The sequence below is a fragment of the Bos indicus x Bos taurus genome, chromosome 16, assembly GCF_003369695.1.
Source record: "Bos indicus x Bos taurus breed Angus x Brahman F1 hybrid chromosome 16, Bos_hybrid_MaternalHap_v2.0, whole genome shotgun sequence".
NCBI lineage: Eukaryota > Metazoa > Chordata > Mammalia > Artiodactyla > Bovidae > Bos > Bos indicus x Bos taurus.
The window spans coordinates 26494035-26519102 of record NC_040091.1 but is presented as its reverse complement, the minus strand read 5'-3'; the positions used below and the strand labels follow the sequence as shown (position 1 = coordinate 26519102).

Here is a 25068-nt window from a genome sequence, read left to right as displayed (position 1 = left end):
TTTGTTGAAAGATGGGAAAAGTTTGATGACAGTTTTTTTTTTTTTTTTTAATGTTTTATTTTTGGCTGCACCATATGGCACGTGGAATCTTAGTTCCCCGACCAGGGATCAACCCCGTGTCCCCTGCCTTGGAAGCACAGAGTCTTAACCACCAGACCACCAAGGAAGTCCCTTGACTACAGCTGTTAATATGGGCGGGAAAGAAAGGAGTCAGTAGAGAAGGAGTTTGAAATACAAGGAAGAAGGGAATGCTTGATGGGCAAGTTAGCCAAGGGGAAATTCAGGGTCGAGGGGGTCGAGGGGTGAGATAGGAGGGTAAGAGAAGGGTCTGTTCCATTTTAACAGGGTGGAAGGGACGCTTCCCAGAGGCAGTAAATGTGTGCTCTCTATGGGAGTAGTGGGAGGGGCTTCTCATTTGAAAACATTTGTTTTCTCTGAGGGAGGAGGCCCTGGTGGAGAATAAGAGAGAGTGTGGCCAGGGAAGCTGGCACGCCAGGGCCCCTAGAGGACAGTGGAGATTAGACACCAGGAGACCATGCGTGATTTTGCTGCAGTGGTGCTCTGCAGCCCAGAGGGTTGTAAGAGGAGAAGATGGTTGGATTGACCCAAGGTTGGAATTTGGCCAGACAAGTTCAGTGGAAAATTGGTGAGACAAGGAAAAAAGAGGATGTTGGTGAGATGGCATTCAAGCCGAGATGGGGATGAAGTGAAGGCGGAGGGGCTGCAGAGAAAGAAACACAAGTTTCAGGTTATTGAACAGGTGTAGCGAGAGGTAATTGTGGTCAAAAAGTAAGAAGATTGAATTTAACATGTCAGGAGTAGAGCATTTCTAGATAACGTGGTCTTGTATTGGACCATGAAATATAGCTGAATTAGAGAGGAGACAGGAAGTTGTGGATCTGAGAGGCGAGCTTTTAGATGGTGAGGTCATCCAAAATGAAGGGGGGGGACTTGGGCAAAGAGAACAGAAGGGTCAGGTGGTCACGTCTGTGTGACCAGAGTTTCTAGATGACAGTAAGCAGAGGGTAGAAGGTGATAAGTGGAGATCGGAAATAGTGGGCTGAAAGCGACTAGACATTGAGAACACAGTCAAACCTGTGACCCTGAGGTCTCTCTCATAGGATGTAGGAGAGAAAGCAGTTTCAAGTCTTGAGATCTGTAGGGAAGCCTTTGTTCTCAGTGGAAAGTGGTTGCAGCAGGGTTACTAGGTGTTTCTAAAAATGTTGGGATTCTTAAAATGGAAAGTTGACAGTTTGTGACTTTAGTATATATTGAAAAATTCTTGGGAGTAAGAATGTCGATAACAGAGGTTAATTATTACATGTTATAGAATCTCAGTTTTATTCCTTTAGTCAGAGGTCCACATGGCAGCCATTAGACATTATCAGAGGTGTGGGAGACCCCAGAATTGACGTAGTCTAGCCTCTTCTGCTCTACAGATGAGAAACGCTGATACTTAGGGGTTAGATGACTTATCAGAGGCCACATACCAGGAGGCAGAGCCAGGAGGGGAACCTGAGTCTCCTTATCCTGGCTGATTCCTCGGCCTTTGAGCTTCACTGTGTCTGTAATACTGTTTTAAATAAACATGCATTTTTTCCCCCCAAAGCTGCCTTCTTTTTTGTGGTTTTGACATCTGCATCTTATTTTTATTTTGTTCTTTATTTACATTATTGCATATATCTCCTTTTACTCAATTAGTTGAATTTTCTCCCTTCATCTGTCAGTTCAAATATCTTCCTCTATGGTACCTGGTAAATTATTAAATAGCTTCTCAATAGTGCAATATGCAGTTTCAGTGTGTCTGTAATGTGAGAAATACAATCTGAAGATAAAGGCGCTGTTTTTACATTGTTGCAAAACACCAGTGCCACACAGTGTCAAAACTGGGATAAAACAGGATTGCTGTTTGGTGTCAGCCTTTGTGGTTGTAGGCTTCTAGATTACAGATTAAGAGACTGTTACTGTATTCTTTTTCTGGTTTAACTAGGACCTGTGACCCAGAATGTATATGACTTTTTTTTTTTTGGCCACGCCATGTAGCATGTGGGTTCTTAAGTTCCTCAACCAGGGGTCAAACCCAGCCCCTTTCAGTGAAAGTGCTGAGTCTTAACCTCTGGACCACCACCATGGAAATCTGCTACGTTTTTCTCTCTTTTTTTTAATGTGACACTATTTTCAAAGCTCTTGCTTTTTATTCTAATTATGTAACTGAACATGCCAGTTCAGTTGCTCTCTCTTGGAGGCAGCAAAGAAAGCAATTATTCCGGAATGGTAGATTTTTTTTTTTCCTTGCAGAAATATTGTGACAGATACCTGAGCTATTTTGCCAGAAAATTGAGCAGTTTTAAAAGTAAAGCTGAGAAAACGTTGGAGTTAGGTATAAGTGTGACATGTGGCTCTGAGGATAGACATATTTATTATTTGTGGGAATTTGTGCCAAGCTTCCAGGCAGGTTCAACAAACATTTGATTCAGAAGAAATTTTTATCTAAAGCTTCTTGGGAAATAGTTTAGTATTTTTTCTCTAACATCTGGGAAGTACAGTTATAAGCTTAATTTCATGTATTTAAGAAACTCTCTTTGATATTTTTCAATTTATCAGTTTAAGTTAAAACTATTTTCTTATCATGATACATTAAGTGATGCTGAGAAACATATATTTGGACCTGAAAAGTTCTTTTTACCCCCAAAAAGCAGAATGTACAATGTTTTCCAACTAGTACTTTCCCATGCTAAGAAAATGAAATTTTTTTTACTTAAATGGGGAAGTACTTGCTAGTACTTAGGAATTACCACAAAATTCGAATTACTACTTGTTCTGTTTCGATTGCTTCCTTCCTGTGGAAGTTACAAACACTTTAATGAGTACAAGGGTGGGTTGATTAATTTTCACCTATTTCTTTCAGTGAGACTATTCCCAGTTTTATTTCTGGGTAGCTAAAGAGAACTGGGAACAGACACTGTAGGCATATGGTATGAATGACCCAAAAGAAGAAGTATATTTATATTCTTAATTTTTCTCCTCTAGCACCTAACTCATGCAGCTTTTCTAGGGATTGGTTAGCATGTGACATTTTCTAGTGCTGACCATTCACTGTTCCAAGTGAAGTTTTCTAGAACAGGTTGAATCTGTGAGACTTAACTTCATTGGTATTAGAAAGTATTGGTATTTTAAGTATATTTTCAACTTAAAGTATTAGCATTAAAAACATAACTGAGAAATGAACTGGTACTTAAAATATCTGTCACCTCTAGTGTTAATGCATACTTTTTGAATTTTGTGCTTAGTGAGTGGACCAAGGTCTCAGGATCCAAGTTTAAAAAGAAATGGTGTAAAAGTTCCAGGTGAACATCGAAGAAAGGAGAATGGCGTAAGTGATCGTCGTTACCCATTCTGTGTTTGGACCACAGTGATGCTGCTTTTTTTTTAACTTTTAAATCTCATTCACTGTTCATTTTTTATTCAGTAGGTGATTAAGGGAAACCCTTTTTTAAAGGCTTATTTTAAATTTATTTCATGAAAGTGATTAATGGTCTCTATGGTTGTTGAAATATCCAACAACCTTAGATATGCAGATGATACTATTCTAATGGCAGAAAGTGAAGAGGAACTAAAGAGCCTCTTGATGAAGGTGAAAGAGGAGAGTGAAAAAGCTGACTTGAAACTCAACATTCCGGGGAGGGAGGAGGGAGGAGGGTTCAGGATGGGGAGCACGGGTATACCGGTGGCGGATTCATTTCGATGTTTGGCAAAACTAATACAATATTGTAAAGTTTAAAAATAAAATAAAATTAAAAAAAAAAAAAAGAAACTCAACATTCAAAAAAACGAAGATATTGGCATCCGGGCCCATCACTTCATGGCAAATAGAAAGGGAAAAAGTGGAAGCAGTGACAGATTTTATTTTCTTGGGCTCCCAAAATCACTGCGGATGGTGAGTTCAGCCATGAAATTAAAAGATGCTTGCTTGCTCTTTGGAAGGAAAGCTGTGACAAGCCTAGACAGCAATTGAAAAAGCAGAGACATCACTTTGGTGACAAGCATCTATGTAGTCAAAGCTGTAGTTTTTCCAGTAGTCATGTTTCGATGGGAGAGTTGAACCATGAAGAAGACCAAGTGCCAAAGAATTGATGCTTTTGAACTGTGGTGCTGGAGAAGACTCTTGAGAGTCCCTTGGACTGCAACGAGATCAAAACAGTCAATCCTAAGGGCAATCAACCCTAAATATTCATTGGAAGGACTGATGCTGAAGCTGAAGCTCTAGTACTTTGGCCACCTGATGTGAAGAGCTGACTCACTGGAAAAGACCCTGATGCTGAGAATGATTGAAGGCAAAAGGAGAAAGGGTGGCAGAGGATGAAATGGTTACATAGCATCACTGACTCAGTGCAGCTCTGGAAGATAGTATAGGACAGAGAAGCCCGGGCTTCTGAAGTCCATAGGGTCGCAAAGAGACACGACCTCATGACTGAACAGCAACAACATGGCTGTTGAAAGAAGTCAGATGCTGGATATGTCACAAATACAGAACAAGTGTTGAATAAGTTTGAGGAAGTATTTGTTTTTTTGGTGATTTTATTTGTTACTGTTACTGCTTTTAGCATATGTGAATAAGTTTGAGGAAGTATTTGTTTTTTTGGTGATTTTATTTGTTGCTGTTATTGCTTTTAGCATTAATGATATATTAATGCCCTTGCTATTGCATATGAATTTTAGCAGGTATCTTTGGGACTCCTTGTAGACATTTTCTTTTCAGAGCTTAGAATTTTTAACCTTGTTAGGGATTAGCTAAATTACCTCTCCAACGCACACTGCTTTTATTCCACCTTGCCCAAATTCTTCCTGTTTCTCTTCTTTGATCTCATAGTTATCTTAGTGATGAAAGGCTGATACAAGGATAATGGAAATGGTCTGACCATTAAGGAGATTTCAGTGCATATCGACACAATGTATCTTTCCCCATCACTGGATTTTTATTTTTTTTAAATGATTTATTTATTTTTTGGCCTCGCCATGAGACATGCAAAATTGTAGTTTTCCAACTAGGGATCAAACCCTTGCCCCCTGCAGTGGTAGCTTGGAGTCTTAACCACTGGACTGCCAGGGAAGTCCCATCACTGTTTTTTTTTTCTTATTTTTTTTTAATTATGAAAGTATTACAACACTTAAAATTAAAAAAATAAAATTTACGGGTTGTTCTGGGTCTTTGTTGCTGCTTGGGCTTTTCTCTCATTGCAGCAAGTAGGGGTTTCTCTCTAGTTGCATCGTGTGGGCTTTTCATTGTAGTGACTTGTTGCGGAGCATGGGCTCTAGGGCCCACAGGCTTCAGTGGTTGCAGTTCCCAGGTTCTAGGACACAGGCTCAATAATATATGTGGCACACAGGCTTAGTTGCTCTGCAGCATGTGGGATCTTCTGGACCAGGGATCAGACCCGTATCTCCTGCATTGACAGGTGGATTCTTCACTACTAAGCCACCAGGGAAACCCCTTCACTGGGTTTTTAAATAACATCTTTATTAATGTATAATTGACATATAATAAACTACACATAGGGCTTCTCTGGTGGCTCAGATGGTAAAGAATCTGCCTGCAATGTGCGAGACCTGGGTTCATTCAGTCCCTGGGTCGGGAACATCCCTGGGAGAATAGGGAATGGCAGCCCCCTCCAGAGTTCTTGCCTGGAGAATTCCATGGACAGAGGAGCCTGGCGGGTTCTGTGGGTTCACAAAGAGTTGGACATGACTAAGTGACGAACACAACACAATAAACAAGCTGCTCACATGTTGGGTATATATTTTGATAAGTTTTGACATGTGTACATCTCTGATGCTGTCACCATAATCAAGATAATGAACATATTCGATCACCCTCCCAAAAAAAAGTTTCCTTATGTTCTTTTGTAATTGTTCCTTCTTGCCTCCCTTCCCATCCTCAGGGAACTGCTAGCCAGTCTGCTGTCTGTCGCCATAAATTAGTTTTGTTTTCCAGAATCTAGGATAAATGGAGTCATCCAGTATATACTCTTTTCTGTCTGAATTTGCTCAGGATAAATAGTTTGAGGTTTATTCATTTTGTTGTGTATCAGTAGTTGATTCCTTTTTATTGCTGGGAGATATTCTATTGCCTGGTTATACCACTCCTTATCCATTCATCTGTTGGGCATTTTGATTGTTTAGTTATTCTGTATCACGCTGTGATGAGTACTTGGGTATACATCTTTGTATGGACATATGCTTTTATTACTATTTCCCTAAAGTAAATACTTAGGAGTAAAATGGTTGGTTCATATGTTAACTTTTTAAGAAGCTGTCAGACTGATTTCCAAAGTGATTGTTTTATTTTATAGTCCTCATCAGAGAGTTCTAGTTTTTCCACATCCTTGCCAACATTTGGTATGGTCAGTGCTTTTAATTTTGGCTTCTGGTGATGGTAGTACATTCTGGTTGTATTTTGTATTTCTCTAATGGCTGATGGTATTGGGCATCTATCATGTGCTTATTTGCCATTCATATATTGTCTTTAGTGAAGTGTTAATATTTGTTCACTTCTTTTTTTATCATGTTGCAGGGCTTTTGGGATCTCAGTTTCCCAGCCAGGTTTTGAATCCAGGCCAGGGCAGTGAAATAAATGAATCCTAACCTTTAGACCACTAGGAACTTCTGTTCCCTCTTGCTTATCTTTTTCATGATTGGGTTGTTTGCTTCATTATTATTGAGTTTAAGAGTTCTGTTATATATGCTGAATCCAAGGTTTTTTATTAGATAGATAATTGGCAAATATTTTTCCCAGTCTATGACTTCAATACAGTATAATTAATCAACTTAGAAGTTTTAGATCTTGCATCTGAGTTTAGGATCCATTTTGAATTAACACTTGCATGTATTGTGAGAGAAGTGCATTTTGTTTATTGTGTGTGGATATCCAGTTGTACAAGCAGCATTTGTTGAAAAGACTCTTCTTTGTCTACTCAACTGCCCTTTCTCTTAAATCAATTACCAGTGTAGGTGTGGGTCTGTTTTTGTACTCTGTCTTCTGTTTCATTGATCTGTTCATCTGACATGATATCAGTAACACAATGTATTGATCACTAAAGCGTGTTTAGTCTTGAAGTCAGGCAGTGTATGTTTTCTAACTCTTCTTTTCGAAGTTGTTTTGGCTATTCTGTCTCATTTGCACTTCCATATGAGATTGTATAATTCGCCAGTTGATTTATTTTTTTTTTAAAAGCCTGCTGGGATTTGGGTTGGTATTGTCTTGCCTCTGTAGGTCAGTATGGGAAGCATTGCCATCTGACAATATTGAGCTTTTTAGTTCAGAAGCACCACAGTATTCCTCCCCAAATAGGTCTTCTCTCTCTCAGCCATGTTTTGAAGTTTTCAGTGTCAGGCCTGAGCATCTGTCAAATTTATTCCTGAGTGCTTCATGGTTTTTATGCTAATCTTAATGATATTACAAAATGTCTTTTTTCAGTTTTCTGGGTTTTGCTAATGTATAGAAATATCGTTGATTTTGGCTATTGATGTTTTATCCTACATTCTTGCTAAATAACTTATTTATTTAGTAGCTTTTTATAGATTCCATAGAATTTTCTTCATAGATGATTATGTTGTCCTTGAGTAAAGACAGAAAATTTTTCCCTTTGCAATCTGGATATAGTTTCTTTCTTCCTGCCTTCCTTTCTTTCTAGCGAGAACCTCTTAGGACCATGTGGAATGGATGTTTAGGGAGTATAGTAGACATCTTGCTTTGTCTCTGATGACCTACTGTGTCTTGGATTTTTTAAATTCCAGTGTTACATTTTTAAAGGGTGTTTTAATGACTGTATTCTAAGTTTGCTGCCAATTCCCAACATCATGTTTGATGTGGTCAAATACTGCCTTCCTAATTTAACTGCAGAACAAGGTGATTCCAGATGGTTCCATTTGTGTCAGTACTGAAACTATTTAATTTAAATTTACAACTTAAAAGAGTCTGTGTATCATTATGTTTTAAATATTAAGTCAATATGGGAATAGTAATATAAAAATTAATGAGTTCTTTAATATGATGTGAGAAAAATAGCTAAATAATTTTGTCATGATAACATGATTTGAGGGAGGAGTCTCCGTGATCATTTTATAGTGAGTTGGATTATTTGCACTTTTTTTGGTAGGTTAATAGTCCTAGAATGGATCTGACACTTGCTGAACTTCAGGAAATGGCGTCCCGCCAGCAGCAACAGATTGAGGCCCAGCAACAAATGCTGGCCACTAAGGTAATGGCCATGTTTTCAGAGACCTAACAGGCCACTCCCGTTCCTGTGTAAGTAAAGCTGTTTACAGTACACCCTTGCTAGTAAGCCGGTTCCCTCACATATGAGTTGATAACATCAGCCCAACAGGTATCTGCTGTGTGGTGCTTTCTTCTCTTCACTGTAGCGTTTTGTAGAAATGCTAAAATCATTCAGTTGTTTTAGATCCTCCTTGGCCCGATCCTGATCAAAGTTAACCACGCTGTGCTGAGTGTCGGTAAAACAGGGAAGGCGTAAACAGCCTTTCAGCTTTGCTTGCAGGCACTAGTCTGGGCTGACTTCATCTTGAATCAGGAGGAACTTCAAAGTCTCATGCTCACCTGTCCCCAGCTACTGCTTGGCACCGAAAACAGGCTGCTTGCCTCTACTTGGGGACATTCTCCACCCACAAAATAAACCTTGTCCTCTCCTTGAACAGAGAAAATATGGGAAGTTTCTCCATCACTCTCAAAACCAGTCTTCCTGCGGCTGCTCCTGCGAGCCTTGGGCTAATAGTCTAAACCAGATGTTGTCAGACTTTCTGAAGGGCCGAAATATTTTAGGCTTTGCAGGCTGTGCAGTCTCAGCTCTGCATCTGTGGCTGGAAAGCAGCCATAAACAATAGGTAAACGAATGGATGTGGCTGTGTGCCAAGAGAACTTTGTTTATGAACACAGACAGAAGGCTGTGTAGTCTGTTAGCCCTGGTCTAAACACTCAATATTTTCGCTTACCAGTCTTTGAGGGTCTGTAAGCTGGGGTGGACACCTGAGAGTTTGAGTAGCAAGGTCCCCAGCATGGCTTTGAAGTGATGGCCAAGGATTCTTCAACCTCATTCTCAGCATGCACTGTGGCTTCCCTGTAATACTTCTTAGGGTTCCTATGCATCCTTTTCTTTTCTTTTTTAACACTTAAAATATTTATTGAAATTACAAATTAAACTTTTCCATATGGTTCCCAAGTAGAAAACACAATATTTAAAGGCATTTAACAGCTGTTTTTTTTACATCAGAGGGTTAGTGGCACCAAATGTACCTATGCATCCTTTTCTACTTTTGATGCTAGACACCAGCTTTTTCAAAATCCTGTGTATTGTTGCTTCTCATACTTTAATGTGCGTATGAATCACCTAGGGGTTTTGTTAAAAATGCATGTTCTGATTCAGTAGGTGTGGGTTGCGGGTCTGACATTTTACATTTCTAATGCGATCCCATGCGGTGCTGATGCAGCATTCCTTGAGTAGCAAGGACATGAATTCAAATAAAAAATTCGATTGTTAACAGCATAAATCTTTAAAATCAAGGTCTTATTTTGAAACTATCTGTGTCCTTGTATGTGTTAGCCATACAAATCTGAGAAGTTTACCCTTGAGTATAAATTGTGTGGCTCTGTTTTCCTCAGTTGAAATTTTAGATATAATAGGAATAAAATTGTAAGTTGCGTAATTGCAGTTTCCTAAAGGCATTCTTTAGAAAGTAGTTCTTTGGCTCTTTTCTAAGCGTGCCGAGTGTGCCCTAACTGTGTAAGATGCTGGTCACAGAGATTTCCACTACACGTTGCATTGATTCCTCACTGCAGCCCTGGAGGGACTAGTGATCATCTCATTTTATAGGTGAAGACACAGACTTGTGGACTCAGTGAGGTTATATAATTTGCCCCAAAGTCTCATAGCTAATAAGTGGCAGGGCTTGAGTCTGAATCCAAATTTAACTTCAAAGTGTGTCATTTAATAGCTTTCTTTTACCGCCTCCCATCTCTGCATGAGCTCCTTCTTAATATTAATGGCTGCAGCTCATGAAAACTAGTTCACAGATCACTGCTTGCTCGCTGCAAAAGGACCACTTGGATAACAGTACTGATTCCTGGATCTTACCGCCTTAAGTAGATCCTAGGGTAGAGCTCAGGAGCGTCTGTTTTTCACAAACGCCCCAGGTGGTTCTGATGGCAGCGTGAGGACAGATGGTAAGACTGGAGCAATGCCACAGATGCACGTCAGTCTGGGCATCTCAGGGTGATTGTAGGTTAGTGGTCTGCTGTTTAAAATGACATGTCTGATGATGGCTTATATCTTTAGGAACAGCGCTTGAAGTTTCTGAAACAGCAAGATCAGCGTCAACAGCAACAAGCGGCTGAACAAGAAAAGCTTAAGAGGCTCAAAGAAATAGCTGAGAATCAGGAAGCGAAGCTAAAAAAAGTGAGAGCGCTTAAAGGCCACGTGGAACAGAAGAGGCTAAGCAATGGGAAACTTGGTAAGTTGCTCCCAGTCAGTTTATGTCAGTGCTAAATGCCACAGACTGTTTGAGTATAGAAAAACACTGGTGTAGGAAGTTTGTATGAATTTGTAGTAAGAGGACTAAGATGAGACTTTGTATGTAGGTCACTTAAAAAGGATTTTTGGGGAAAAGTATAACTCACTGCAGTTTCGAAGCTGCTGGTTCCCCTGAGTTGAATTCAGCTATTGAATGTTCTAGACAAGGTTCTTTTTTGGAATATAGAATATTTTTTTTTTCCTCTCTCTAAATAGTTTCTTGACTGAAGGTTCAATGAAGGCAAGGATTTTTATTCATATTAATAGCTCCATCGATTATAATGCCATTTTAATTAAAACTTTAGTGATTTGGTTTATAGATGTCTTTGTTGACTTCAGTTGATTATATAGGAATTGGTTGGTTCTAGGACATTTCTGAAAATTTTCTTTGCTTTTTATGAGGAAGTTTATGGTACATCTTAGGTTGCCTGGGAAGCGATCCCTTCTCATTTTTCTTTTCAACAATTGTTGCTTTTCTCGTTCTTACTTTAGTGGAGGAAATTGAACAGATGAATAGTTTGTTCCAGCAAAAGCAGAGGGAGCTTGTTCTGGCTGTGTCAAAAGTAGAGGAACTTACAAGACAACTGGAGATGCTGAAGAACGGCAGGATTGACGGTCACCATGACAACCAGTCCGCGGTGGCTGAGCTTGATCGGCTCTACAAGGAGCTTCAGGTAAATGGTGGCCTCTTGTGACATTTCGGTGGCACCTCATCTCCAGCACCACAGTGTTGTCCACATACAGGGCAGGAAGTCCTGGATTTCCACCTCTTTTCCTTAAAGGGGTGGGGACAGGGAGGAAGACCTAAACTCCACAGAATCCAGAATAAACTTTATGGTACCTCAAACAGGAAACTTGAGGCGTTCATTGTGACCACAGCCGGTGGTCTAACACTTCATTTTAAACCATGAGATGAGAAGTGTGGAGGGACCTTACATTTTTAGAAATTATATAATAGTGAACCGTGTGATTATCTGTTTGAGAAATTTTTCTGCCTACTCCTTGGCTACCTTTTTCTCCCCTAATTTTATTCAGTTAAGAAACAAACTGAACCAGGAGCAGAATGCCAAGCTGCAACAACAAAGGGAGTGTTTGAATAAGCGCAATTCAGAAGTGGCGGTGATGGACAAGCGTGTTAATGAGCTCAGGGACCGGCTGTGGAAGAAGAAGGCGGCCCTGCAGCAGAAAGAGAACCTTCCAGTAAGTGCGCGGTTGGCCAGGACCAGGAGGAGGGGACAGTGACCATCCCAGTGAGGTCAGTGCTTGCATATTTCAGAAACACTGCTGGGCACATCCTCGGAAAAGAGACAGGACCTTGTGGCTCCTTGAAAGAGAGTCCACTCTTCTTGTACTTTTAATATAATCCCTTCTGTAGCTCTGCTCTTCTTTCTAATTCTTGTAATGAAGTGTGGGTGAGACTTCACCCAGGAGTGTTTTTGTCGGGGGATGTTTCTGGTACACTCAATGGCTAGATCCTGAAAGTGCTGGATTTTAGCAGTTAAAATTATCATGGTGTCACAGGCTTTTCTGAGTTGGATCCGGTCTGACTTGGAATACTAAAGGCCCTGTGCTTTCTCCGAATAAGGTCTCATCTGATGGACACGTGCCCCAGCCGGGAGCATCGGGGCAGAGTCGAGTGGCGGCAGTTGGTCCCTATATCCAGTCGTCGACTATGCCCCGGATCCCGTCACGGCCTGAACTTCTGGTGAAGCCAGCCCTGCCCGATGGGCCCGGGGCCACGCAGGCTTCCGAGGGGCCCATGAAAGTCCAGACGCTGCCCAACATGAGATCTGGGGCCGCCTCGCAAGCGAAAGGTAAAATCAGGCACTTCCTAGTCCTTCCATGGCCTGGCTGTTCCCCTCCTCACTGTGATTTTCCCTCAAGTTTGAGTTTTATTGATTTATTTATTTTGGCATACCTTTCTTTTATTTGTGCTTCACAGCAAGTTTTTTTTTTTTTAATTTAGATTTTTTTTTCCCCCCGCCAAATTTTGAGTTTTAAGGGTGTCTTCCTATTTATTCCTTGTTCGTGTTGAAATTCTAAAAACCTCCTTGTGTTCTTTGGGGTTAAGAAATGATAATTTTCTTAATGCTCAATGATATAGTTCTGCTCAGGAAATGAAATAAAACATCAGGTTTTTTGAAAACCTAAACATTGGTTTGAATTTCTTCTCATTAATAAAGAAATTTTGATCTGATGTTAACAGCTTGAGAACCTTCCCTGTTGTGTAAAAAGGCCAGATATGTGTTAGTGGCGTCATCTGTGCAGACTGAGGTGGCGGGTCCCCTCCGTTGATGGTTGGTGTTTTCTATCTGTATGTGCTTCTGCATGAGAATTTGCCTACGGATAATGTTTAGAATAAAAGGAAACACTGGGAGATAAAAGTGAAGATAAAAGGAGGGAGGTTCAAAAGGGAGAGGATATTGTATACCTGTGGCTGATTCATGTTGAGGTTTGACAGAAGACAACAAAATTCTGTAAAGCAATTATCCTTCAATTATAAAAAAATAACAAATTTTTTAAAAAAGTGAAGGTAATAGAGGCTGCTTGTGTTAGTGACCTTTGCTTTCTGTGTGTAGTCCTCAGATATTTTGGAGGGTGGGGTGCACGCCAGAGTGTTATATTAGTAAGAGGAGGAAATGAAAGGAGAGTTGTAGCAAAAGCTGGGTGAAAGTATCCTTTAATGAGCTTATTATTCAGGAGAAAAAAATAGAATTGTGTCTTTTCCCTAGCCACTATCATGTGTAAATAATAGCTAACTTTAAAATTATTTATTATTTTGCTGCAATTACCACTGTGACGCAGGTAGTGCTACGTAGTCTGGGTTTTATTGCAGAAAGAGTTACTTCTGTAAAAGAAAAGCTGCAGCTTTGAAACTTAAATGCCAGTGTAGAAAACACTTGAATATTTTGATTTATCCAAGGCTGTGGTCAGAGTCACGGGCTGAAAGCCTACGTTTCTGCTTTTGTTGTGCATACATCACAACGTGGCCGTTACGTAAGACACACCAGCGAGGCCTTGGTTTGATGAATTGGAAGTCGTTTTCTGGGTGTGATGGTGATGTTTCCTTACCCTGTGAGAAGTCGTGTCCTTGCTGCTTCAGGCAGACTTTGTGTTGATCGTGATTATTTTAAGTAAATGAGAACACTCTTACATTGTTAATACAAGTATAAAATCTGATGTTTCTAAGTAAGTTTACTGGGCTTGTTGTGAGTCTGATATTTAAACCGATTTTTAGAGATAAAGTGCTTTCCTTGTGGCTCAGCTGGTGAAGAATCTGCCTAAAATGCGGGAGCCCTGGGTTTGATCCCTGGGTTTGGGACGATCCCCTGGAGAAGGGAAAGGCTACCCACTCTAGTATTCTGGCCTGGAGAATTCCATGGACTATGTATGTATAGTCCACGGGGTCGCAAAGGGTCAGGTACAACTGAGCAACTTTCACTTTCACGGGATTAAATGTCTTAGCAGCAAAGGGAACCTTTAAAAATCTCCTTAGCATCCCGGGTTATTGCAGCTACTTTTCTGTGTTCTAGGCTCTAAAATCCATCTCCTTGGCCCTGATTGGACTCCTCCGAATGCAGATCTTTTCTCTAGCCAAGCCTCTGCCTCTGTGTCTAAAAGCTCTGGGAATGTTCCAGACCAAGGTGAGGTTTACTTGTGCTGTTCCTGAGTATCCTCTTTTGGCTGTGTGAGGGCTCTAAGTATTCTTTTTTAGATTGCTACTTTCTAGTGTGTTAAAACCAGGGACCGTGTTAATTTCTAGAACATCTTCCTTTAGCAGGGGAATTAAGGTACTAGCATTGTAGTGTGGGGTTATTCCTTAATCGACTTAATTTAAAAATAGAGCATTTAATGACTATAGGATTTCAAAGAGATTGTGGAGAGAGTAACGTGAATAAGAAATTTTTATCACAAGCAGTTTGATTATTAGAATGATTTTTTTTTTTTTCTGTCGTCTTCAGTGGATGATGGAGAGGTTCCGTTGAGGGAGAAGGAGAAGAAAGTGCGTCCCTTTTCGATGTTCGACACCGTGGACCAGTCTGCCGCCCCACCTGCCTTCGGTACCCTGAGGAAGAACCAGAGCAGTGAAGACATCTTGCGGGATGCTCAGGTATGTGAGGATGTCCCAGTTTTAACATTTAATAGTAATTCTTTGTGCATTTTTCAAAAGAGAAAGTATTAATGTGAGGGAGAATAAAGAAAATCTGGAAGATTAGAAAATATAACTGCATTCTGTTATTTTCAGTTCTGTTACTTAAGTGTGTTTGTGGTCTCCCATCATACAGGAGGAGCATGACTGACTGGCTTGTGGGTATTATTTTGTGCGACTCTCTAAAAAATACAAGTGCATTAAAGAACATCATGTTCACACTGCTTAGTTACATTGTCTCTTCAAAATTTGGGGTTAAGGCAGTATCAAGCAATTTGACGGTAAATCTTCCATAACTGTTAGAATCCCAACCTTTGACAACCAGACTGTGGCTGTGTGATCCAGTTAGGAGTTTTGGTTTTTTTTTTCTTTTCTTTTTACAACACGGCCCAGATTGCATGAAGTTCCATTGAACAGGAATGGTTTTCAGTTATTGGTGCCATCTGTGAATATGTAAAATGGCAATTAAAAGGTTTTCAAGTGGACACTTAAACAGTTGTCCCAGTAGGAAGGGGTAACTTGGAGGAAGTCGTACCGGGTATAGGAATTGTATTGCATTACTGAAGGTCCTTTTACATGTGATTAAACTCAGAGATTTAAAACTTTTTAATGACCTTTCAATGTAGAGCTAATCTTTTCAGTCTATATTGACACTTGTAAAACTTAGGTTATCTAGAACATTCCATGTACCCAGTTACACAGTATTTTAACTGGATATGTGTGTGTATATTTACAGGCTGCAAATAAAAATGTGGCTAAGGTACCACCTCCTGTCCCATCAAAACCAAAACAGATAAATTTGCCTTATTTCGGACAAACTAACCAGTCACCATCCGACATGAAGCCAGATGGAACTGCTCCGCAGTTGTCAGCAGCTGTTGCATCCATGGGAGGTAAACCCAAACCCACCGTGCAGCAGCAGAGGGGCCTGCTGGCCCCCGGCGGGCCTTCAGTGGGCCCAGCAGACCAGACCCTTCCTCCAGGTTCTAAGCAAGAGAGTCCCCCTGCTGCCGCTGTCCGACCCTTCACGCCTCAGCCTTCCAAGGACGCCCTCCTTCCACCCTTCAGAAAACCCCAGACGGTGGCCGCCAGCTCCATATACTCCATGTACACACAGCACCAGGCTCCCGGGAAAAACTTCCAACAGGCCGTGCAGAGCGCGCTGACCAAGCCCCATCCCCGAGCGCCCCACTTTCCAAGCGGTAAGATTCTGGGTCTCATCTTCACCTGCGTGGATGTGTTTCTGTCCTTCACTGGAGCTGCCCTCTCTCTGTAAACAGGACGGTGACTTGTACCTGCTTTGACTGATGCTTTTGTCCTAAGAGTTTTATTTCAGTATGGCTTCTGTTCTGCATAGGGCTTCCCTGGTGGCTCAGATGGTACAGAATCTGCCTGCAAAGCAGGAGACCCTGGGTTTGATCCCTGGGTTGGGAAGATCCCCTGGAGAAGGGAATGGCTACCCACTCCAGTATTCTGGCCTGGAGAATCCCCATGGACAGGGGAGCCTGGTGGGTTACAGTCCATGGGATTGCAAAGAATCAGACACAACTGAGCGACTGACTTCACTTTCACTTTTTTCCTGTTCTACATGGAGAGTTTAAAGGAGTTTGTGCTAAATGCCAGCTGTTGTGGTAGCTGAAAATGATAGGTAGATAAAATATGAGTAAAATGAAATAAATGAATGAAATAGATAAGTAAAACCTGTAGGGATGACATCACCTCCTGTGTTGAATTTCCCATGTGTTTATTTCCTGTTCACGGACAAGCCCCTTGGTGAGGGGGGAAGAGTGCCTGTGGGTAATTACCGTGCAGAAGGCTGTGTCTTCCCTCGAGGTCTGACCAGACATTCTTGGGGCATAGAGGATTGGACAGCTGCCTCTGTGAATGGCTTTTTTTTTTTTTTTTAATGCTCTCTACTATATTTTAAGTTGTTCTAATGAGGACACAGCTACTACTTATATATAAAACATCAAAAGATTACTTTGTGTTAAATGTACATGGTCTGGTCATTTGTTGGGTCCTTTTTAAGAGTCATTACTTTACGGGACTAGAATACAATTCAATAAGTTTTAAATGAATGAAAAGGCTTTCTAGTTATGAAATAAGCATGTAGCTGTGGCCCCAGATGTCATGGAACTAATTACACAGCAGAGAATTTGTATGCATACTTCATCTTTCTCTTTTCATGAGTCTTTGGTGTGAACTGCTCATATAATAATTTGGGAATTAGATAATGGTGATAGAATGTCTAAGGGGACTAGTTTTGGTAAATATAGGTGGTTATTAATAATTTTGTGAGCCAGATGATTTCTCACATTGACTTACTTTTGAAAACTAAAAGATGGGATCACGCATGTTTAGTTTTAATTTGGACACATGAAAGGATTACCAGTTTTCATTGATTCTAAATCTTTTTCACAGTTTGACATTTTATTTATTTATGTATTTCACATTTAAACAATTTAAATGTGGATGCTATGTAAGTGATTTCTTACAACTGTACTTGGCAGCGTTTTCTTATTGATACGTAAAATAATGGGCCTGTTTACAATCAGTGAGGGTTTTGATTTAACCTATATGTATTATGCAGTGGTGGAAACCTTGCTCTGTTTATTATTTTTAAAAATTAGTTGTATTGAAGGGTATTTATGTAATAACTGTGAAATTAAAAGAGGCTTTAATTATTATTACTTCTGTCTGTTATTTGCTAGTTTTGTTTAATATTAATCAAGGCCTTTTTTTCCCCCCAATTCCAATTAGTGTATGGGAAGCCTGTGATTGCTGCTGCTCAGAACCAACAGCAGCTCCCAGAGAACGTTTATTCCAATAACCAGGGCAAATCTGGCAGCCCAGAACCCGAAACAGAGCCTGTTTCTTCAGTTCAGGAGACCCACGAAAATGAAAGGATTCCTCGGCCGCTCAGCCCGACCAAATTACTGCCTTTCCTTTCTAATCCTTACCGAAACCAGAGTGATGCCGACCTGGAAGCCCTACGAAAGAAACTGTCGAACGCCCCACGGCCGTTAAAGAAACGCAGCTCTATTACAGAACCCGAGGGTCCTAATGGGCCGAATATTCAGAAACTTCTGTATCAGAGGACCACCATCGCCGCCATGGAGACCATTTCTGTCCCAGCCTACCCATCCAAGTCTGCTTCTGGGACTGCCAGCCCGGAAAGCCCGCTGGAGATTCAGAATCCATATTTGCCTGTGGAGCCAGAGAAGGAGGTGGTCCCTCTGGTTCCTGAGCCGGCGTCCCCGGAGGAGGCCGGGAGCGCCAGTACAGAGAGCAATGACGCTCCAGCTCCTTCTACAGGCCTCGAGTATGTGCCTGAAGGAGTCCCAGACAGCAGCCCGAATTTCCAGAACAGCGTGGAAGAACCAAACCCAGAGGCTCCCCCTCTGCTGGAAGTGTACCTGGAGGAGTACCCCCCCTACCCACCCCCGCCATACCCATCTGGGGAACCAGAAGGCCCGGGAGAAGACTCTGTGAGCTTGTGTCCACCTGAGATCACCGGGCAAGTTTCTCTGCCTCCTGTAAGTAAAACCTTTCATCGCAGAAAGCTTTTATCTTGTCACAGCCTTCTCGGTGGCTGATGGTCACAACTCAGCAAAACACCAGCGAGTACTTAGGCCATTCACAAATGAAGATCTGTGTTTAAACTGCTGATTATAACAAATGTCTTCCACAGCTTCCCTTTTATTTTGCAATTCTCTTGGCACAGAGTGGGTCTTACAAATGTAATCAAAATGCAGTATATTCAGTATCATAAACATTTTCACTTTTTAGGAAGACCCCCTTTCTTTATGGAGGAAACAAAAGTTTTGTTCTTAGACCTATAAATACCACGTCTGCTGTTTCTTCTGTAGCTGGTGTTGCATGCATATTAGGGAAGCAACACTGGGAATGAAAAGACTGCATTTGGAACTTTTGATCATTAGTTTAGCTCTGTGAAATAAGGCAGATGGTTTAACTTCTTGTTGACATCACTCTTTCAAATTTTACTTTTGAAAGCATTGAAATTTATTTTCAGATTTTTCAGTGTCATATTTAGATGGAACCTCAAACTTCTGACATCGATAAAATTGTAATGGTTCTGGAAGAATTGGGTTCTGCTTGAATTGGGGTGTAGGAGAGAGTGGGGTATACAATCTTTAGCCTCATCCTCACCTTCGGCCTGGTTTGAAGTCTCCGGGTATCATAGGGATCCCTTAGGTTTCCTTGTGCTCTGACATTAAGTTATTCTGTTTCAGCAATTGTAATTGGTCTGTTCATATTTTCTATTTCTTCCTGGTTCAGCCTTGGAAGATCGTACCTTTCTAAGAATTTGTCCATTTCTTCCAGGTTGTCCATATTACTGGCATGAATTGTTTGCAGTAGTCTCTTAAGGTCCTTGGTATTTCTGTGGTGTCAGTGGTAACTTCCGTCTTTCGTTTCTATTTCTATTGATTTGCGCCCTCTCCCTTTTTTCTGGATGAGTCTGGCTAAAGGTTTATCAATTTTACCTTTTCGAAGAACCAGCTTTTGGTTTCATTCACTGTTTCTGTTGTTTCTTTTGTCTCTATTTCATTTGTTTCTCCTCTAATCTTTGTGATTCCTTCTGCTGACATAGGGTTTTCTTTGTTCTTCTTTCTCTAGTTGCATTAAATATAAGATTAGGTTGTTTATTTGAGGTTTTTCTTGTTTCCTGGGGTAAGTGTGTAAAGCTCCCTCTTAGATCTGCTTTTGCGCATCCCATACATTTTAGATGACATGAAGCTATTCTAAAGCTTTGTATGTTTTGACTTGGGCATGTCTCCCAGACTCCTTCCAAATATTAAGCTTTTCTTTGGGAGTTTATTATGCCTCTTTGAAGTAGTGAGAAGATCAAAACCTGAGAATGTCTTTAAAGTCGGTTTTTTCAGAGTTTAATTTGAAGTCAATTTTATTTCAGTAGGAATGCAAGCTATCAATTTTTAAAACCTGGGCAAAGCAACATAGTATATTATAAGGATTTCTAAAAAACCGCTCTAGGTACTTTCCTGGCGATCCAGTGGTTAAGACGCCTCGCTTCCATACAAGAGGCATGGGTTTTTGATCCCTTGTTGGGGAACTAGGGTCCCACATGCCACGTGGCTAAAAAATTTTAAATAAATAAATACTGCTAAAGCTTCTTTTTTTTAAGTGCTTTATACATTTGATCCCTTATTACATCTTTAGATGTGGTAGTATTCAAAAATAATGATTATCCAAAGTAGCTTTAGCTACTAGTTTACAGTCAACATTTGTTTAAAAGTTTTAGACAGTGAACATTGAATTGTAAGGGGAAATGTTTTAAAATAGAACTTAAAACTTTTTTTTTTTTTAAACAAATTCGTGCTTCTAAGTTCTGAGGCATGATTCTCTTAGTGTTAACAAGCAAGATTCTGTCATTCTCTTCCTAGGAAAGTGATTTATAAAGTTTTTCCTTCTTAGCTCGTGTAAAGTAGGAGCCTCTATTTTGTACTTTTGTTTGAAAGTGGATATGACTGTATTATTTATGAGTTGTATTATCGCTGCCATGTAATATTTACATTTCTTTTTTTTCAAGAGACAGCATTTTAGCCATTGCACATTTGTGAAATATATTGATTGCCACTTAATGTTTTTCAAAACTCAGTAGTTTCCATACCTGAAATAAAAGAAAGAAGTGTGGTATATCATACCCTAGGAAATGTTTCTACTCTGTTGGTTGTGTTTAAGAAACCTACCTTAGGGAGAATGTTAGGTCTGGTTGCCTAATTTTTTTAAGCCTGATGTATTAAAATGTAGAGAGGACTTGATTAATTTATTCACATATCTTGGAATACAGTTAAATTTTCAAATATAAAATAGTGATAGCATTTTAAGACTGGTAGGATTCTTCCCTGGTTTATCTAAGTCAGACTGATCTTTATATTTTTCCTTACAATATACTTTCCCCTCCAACCCCACAAGAGGCTTTATGTTGTGAAATGATTAAAAGAAAGTGTTTTGAAGAAGCCTGATTACTCGGATTTGATTCCGTCTCTGACTGATGTTTACAGGCTGTGTGCCTCAATTTCCTTATCTGTAAAACAGGATAATAGAGTTTTCGTGAAGAATAAAAGAATAATCATTCAATACATGTCAGCTATCACAATTTAGAGTTTGTGCTCTTGCTCAGGTTAATCATGTGGGGTTTGTTCTACTATATTAGGTAATTTAAAGACCAGTCTTGGCTAATTTTGATCCTTGACAAATAATCCAATCTGCTTTACAGATTTTACTCTTAGCCCAGTGTTACCCAAATGTGATTTCACTAAGTTTTAAAGAGTTAAGTTCTTTCCACTCTGTTATATGCATATATAAATATTAAGCTATGTATTATGATTTATATACTTTCTAATATAATGTTACGCTTTAATAAAATGTGCTAAATATATATATTTTAAAGTTCTTTTTACTAACTCAGCTGAGATGTTATTCCTCTCCTTTTTGTTGTTTTTGGTCTCCTAAATCTTCCCTGTGTTTCTTCTGCAGGGCAAAAGGACAAACTTGCGTAAAACTGGTTCCGAGCGGATTGCACATGGAATGAGGGTGAAATTCAACCCTCTCGCTTTGCTTCTAGATTCCTCTTTGGAGGGAGAATTTGACCTTGTACAGAGAATTATTTATGAGGTATGATTGAATTAGTTAATTTCATAAATATGACCTTGTATTTTGTTTTAAAGCTCTGATCAGAAAGCTACTGTAATTTACGTTGTTTTCTCTTTCGGGAGTTGGGTTTGTTGAGAGGAACTTTTGAGCATGCTCCACAACCAGCTTCTCTGTTTTAAGAGTGTGGCTGTAACAGTTTCAATAATGTGGACGTTCAGTTTTCTCTGGGGTTACTTTGCTTTCCCAGGGAGATCATGACCCTCCTTTAAAAATTGTTCATGTATGGATTTGTACTCTGCAGTGGTTTCAATTGTGGTCCCTACTTTTCAGAAGCCTGCTATTTAAAATATTTTTAGTTTGACCTTTCTTCCTCTTTATGGCAAATGTGACTTCTGCTTAGACACTAATTTGTGGTGGGAGGTTGGAGGATAAATAAACAAAAATGACTGTAAGGTTATAGTTTCTGGGACTTTTTCAGTTTTTAAAAAACCTTTTTATAGTGAGTGCCTACTTAATGTCTATCTTGCTTCTAGAACTGTTCTTGGTACAGTTTTTTTGGCTTCTGTAGGTTTTAATTATGATTTTCTTAAAAAAAAAAAATTACTACAAGAGTTTCTTTCAGTTCTCTTAATCCTAAAGAGCCAGCTAATGTTTGATCATTTGGGCAACAAGAAATTTGAGTAACAGTCGCCCTTCTTATTGACATTATAGGTTGATGACCCAAGCCTGCCTAATGATGAAGGTATTACAGCTCTTCACAACGCTGTGTGTGCAGGTCACACTGAAATTGTGAAATTCCTGGTGCAGTTTGGTGTAAATGTCAATGCTGCTGACAGTGATGGATGGTAAGACTTTCTTTTAAACTCCATTCTGGCTTCCGTTGTATCTGCTGTGTAGGCAGCAAAGGAACGGTGTTGTAGGTGCTTCTGGAGGGCAAAGAAGTATGTCAGTGCGTGTCCTCACGCTATTTATAATCTAAAAGGGGAGACGTGGGAGACACTTTGAAGGAATTAATATGTCCTCGTGTTAACAGTCCTCTCACTCCCATTCTGGAAGCAGATGGAGTTTTAGAAGTTTAGTAGTTAACTAATAAAAACAAGAAATGTCCCAAGGTGGTATACAGTTCACTGGCATGTTTCTGCAGATCTGAGAAATGCTGATTTAAGCAGGTTCCTTCCACCTCCCTGAAACTACCATATGTCTCTTAAGAGGGAGCGTATTGAATAATTTATAACCTTTCCCAAATATTTTTGACTGTGGAATCCATTTTTCATGGAACATTTTGTGGAACTGGTTTGTGGATAATCCCAGGAGATACTATTGCAAGTGATGAATATTATTGTTTATAAGATAATACATTATTATTATCTAATAATGTCAAAGGCCCAAATAAGTTACTGTTACTCCTGATAACTGTAGTTACCAGGATAACTGAATGGATACTAAATTTTGTATTTAATTTTTTGAAAAAATAAAATTTTAAATTATGATATGCTTTTTTTGTGGGGAAAATACCAAAAATCTACTTCTTTCTATATGGGAAATTTTTTTAAGTTGTAAATCACACCATGGTTACTCAAGTATTTTAATTTTATAGGCTGTTTTTTCTCTTGATATGGAAATAATTGTGATATAAAATATACATGTATACACATAAATTGCAGACACCCATATGCATGGGTCCTCCTCACTTGGCTGTGACTTGTTTACTGTGACTGTCTCCTTCTTGTTAAACATTTAGACTGTTGTTCCAACTTTTTGTTTTGTTATAAATGATACTCTGAGAAGCATTTTGGTTGCAGTTTTAAAAAATTAATATGTATAAAATATGAGCCGAATATGGAAACATGCAAAAATAGAGAAATGAGGAAAACAAGCCATGTGGCACCCCACCATCAGTATTTTAATATACTTCCTTCAAGCTCATGTATGAATGTGTGTGTATATATAGCTTTTTATGTCTCTCTTTTTGTTTTTTTAGTTTAGCTCTCAGTGGAGTTTTGTTTTTTTTAATTGAGATATAGTTGAGTTACAATACTATATTAGTTTCAGGTGTATAGCATAGGGATTCAAAGGTTTTATAGATTATACTCGGCTTAGTTATTTTTAAAATATTGCCTCTATTTCCTGTGCTGTAGTGTATTTATTTTATACATAGTAGTTTGTCTGTCTGAGTCCCTTATCCCTGTCTTGCTGTCTTCCTTGCTGCACTCTCCTCACTGGTAACCGCTAGTTGGTTCTCTGTATCTGTGAGTCTCCATGTTTTCTTGTATTCATTTGTTTGTTTTATTTTTTAAATTCTGCATATAAGTGATAACATGTAGTATTTGTCTTTTTTATGCCTACTTTTTTAGTTTAACTTTATGCCATAAGCAAAACAAATTCTTAAGGTGTCATAATGCCTTTGTTTTCCTAATATTGGGAGTTTAGATTATGTATAATTGTTCACTATTAAAAAAGCCATGCAGTTCAAAAATCTACAGTAATAGTCACCAAACTATTGAACTCAGTGTTTGGGATGGGTGATAGGAAATAAATTTCTATTCTGAAAGACCCAAAGGGAATAAAATGACGAGGGGAGGAGAAGAGGGTAAAGAAGTGAAATCTCATGTACTTCAGGGCCTGATTACTGTCCTCAAGCCTGTCTTCTGAGTTTGAGCAGTGGTCCTGACTCTTCCACCTTTACTATGAATCTGGAGTCATTTATAATACATTACAAAACATTTGAGATGCTAGGGAAGATTCTCTGTCATGGTATTCATAAGTGTCTGCTCACCATAGATTGAGATGTGTATTTTACAGTCATTTTTTCTGATCCAGATTGAATTGGCATTTTTTTTTCCCAATTAAGTTTCAGTAAGGATTTTAAGTGTTGGATGAAGGGAGTTATTTAGGTGCAATTTAGTTCCTTCAAAAGGGATCTTTAAAGGTGCATGTTTTGAGAAAAGGCCTGTTATTTAAAGAATTATAACCTCCACTGTGGCAGGAATAATTAGACTGGATGCTCCAGAGCGTGGAACTAAATACATTTTATCCTGCTTTAGATGATCAGACCCTTCCATGTCCTTTCACTCCTGTGCTTGATTCCTCTCACCTGCTGGGCTGCCCTGGCCCTGGTGTAGTCCAGCACCCTGACATTTACCTTCGTGGCTCTGTAATTCTCAGATGGGCTCAGATATCTGTGTTTAACTGATTTTCAAAAATCGGTGTGAAAGGTTTTCAGGAGGGGCTTGGTAGATGACAGACTTGAGAACTGTCTTTTCAGATACTCTGTCATAGCAATTGTCATTCAGTTTGGGAAGCCGTCTCTAGCCCTTGCTGTGTCCTTCTCCACAGGACCCCGCTGCACTGCGCTGCCTCCTGTAACAACGTCCAGGTGTGTAAGTTCTTGGTGGAGTCAGGAGCCGCTGTGTTTGCCATGACCTACAGTGATATGCAGACGGCTGCCGATAAGTGCGAGGAGATGGAAGAAGGCTACACCCAGTGCTCGCAATTTCTGTATGGTATGGAGCAACTAGATACACCTGTATTGATTACTGCATTCGTGTATCCTGTATCTCTAGGGTGTCATTTGATAAGTGTTCTTATTATTTGGGGGTTCCCTGATAGCTCAGTTGGTAAGGAATCCGCCTGCAATGCAGGAGACCCTGGTTTGATTCCTGGGTTAGGAAGATCTGCTGGAGAAGGGATAGGCTACCCACT

The 25068-nt window shown here is 39.7% G+C and overlaps 1 protein-coding gene across 3 annotated transcripts in view; it reads left to right on the top strand.

Moving 5' to 3' along the window:
• The window catches only part of TP53BP2 (tumor protein p53 binding protein 2), a 67454-nt gene that overhangs the window by 33995 nt on the left and 8391 nt on the right, over positions 1-25068 (top strand). For 2 of the 3 annotated variants that reach the window (XM_027564527.1, XM_027564529.1), the window contains exons 4-16: positions 3291-3373; positions 8157-8258; positions 10347-10521; positions 11073-11254; positions 11616-11780; positions 12166-12394; positions 14114-14224; positions 14543-14691; positions 15467-15932; positions 17491-18266; positions 21250-21387; positions 22078-22211; positions 24703-24869. In XM_027564527.1, coding sequence (XP_027420328.1) covers positions 3291-3373; positions 8157-8258; positions 10347-10521; positions 11073-11254; positions 11616-11780; positions 12166-12394; positions 14114-14224; positions 14543-14691; positions 15467-15932; positions 17491-18266; positions 21250-21387; positions 22078-22211; positions 24703-24869 — 2877 coding nt within the window. The remainder of the gene's footprint in view (positions 1-3290; positions 3374-8156; positions 8259-10346; positions 10522-11072; positions 11255-11615; positions 11781-12165; positions 12395-14113; positions 14225-14542; positions 14692-15466; positions 15933-17490; positions 18267-21249; positions 21388-22077; positions 22212-24702; positions 24870-25068) is intronic. The other variant, XM_027564528.1, reaches the window with a different exon arrangement.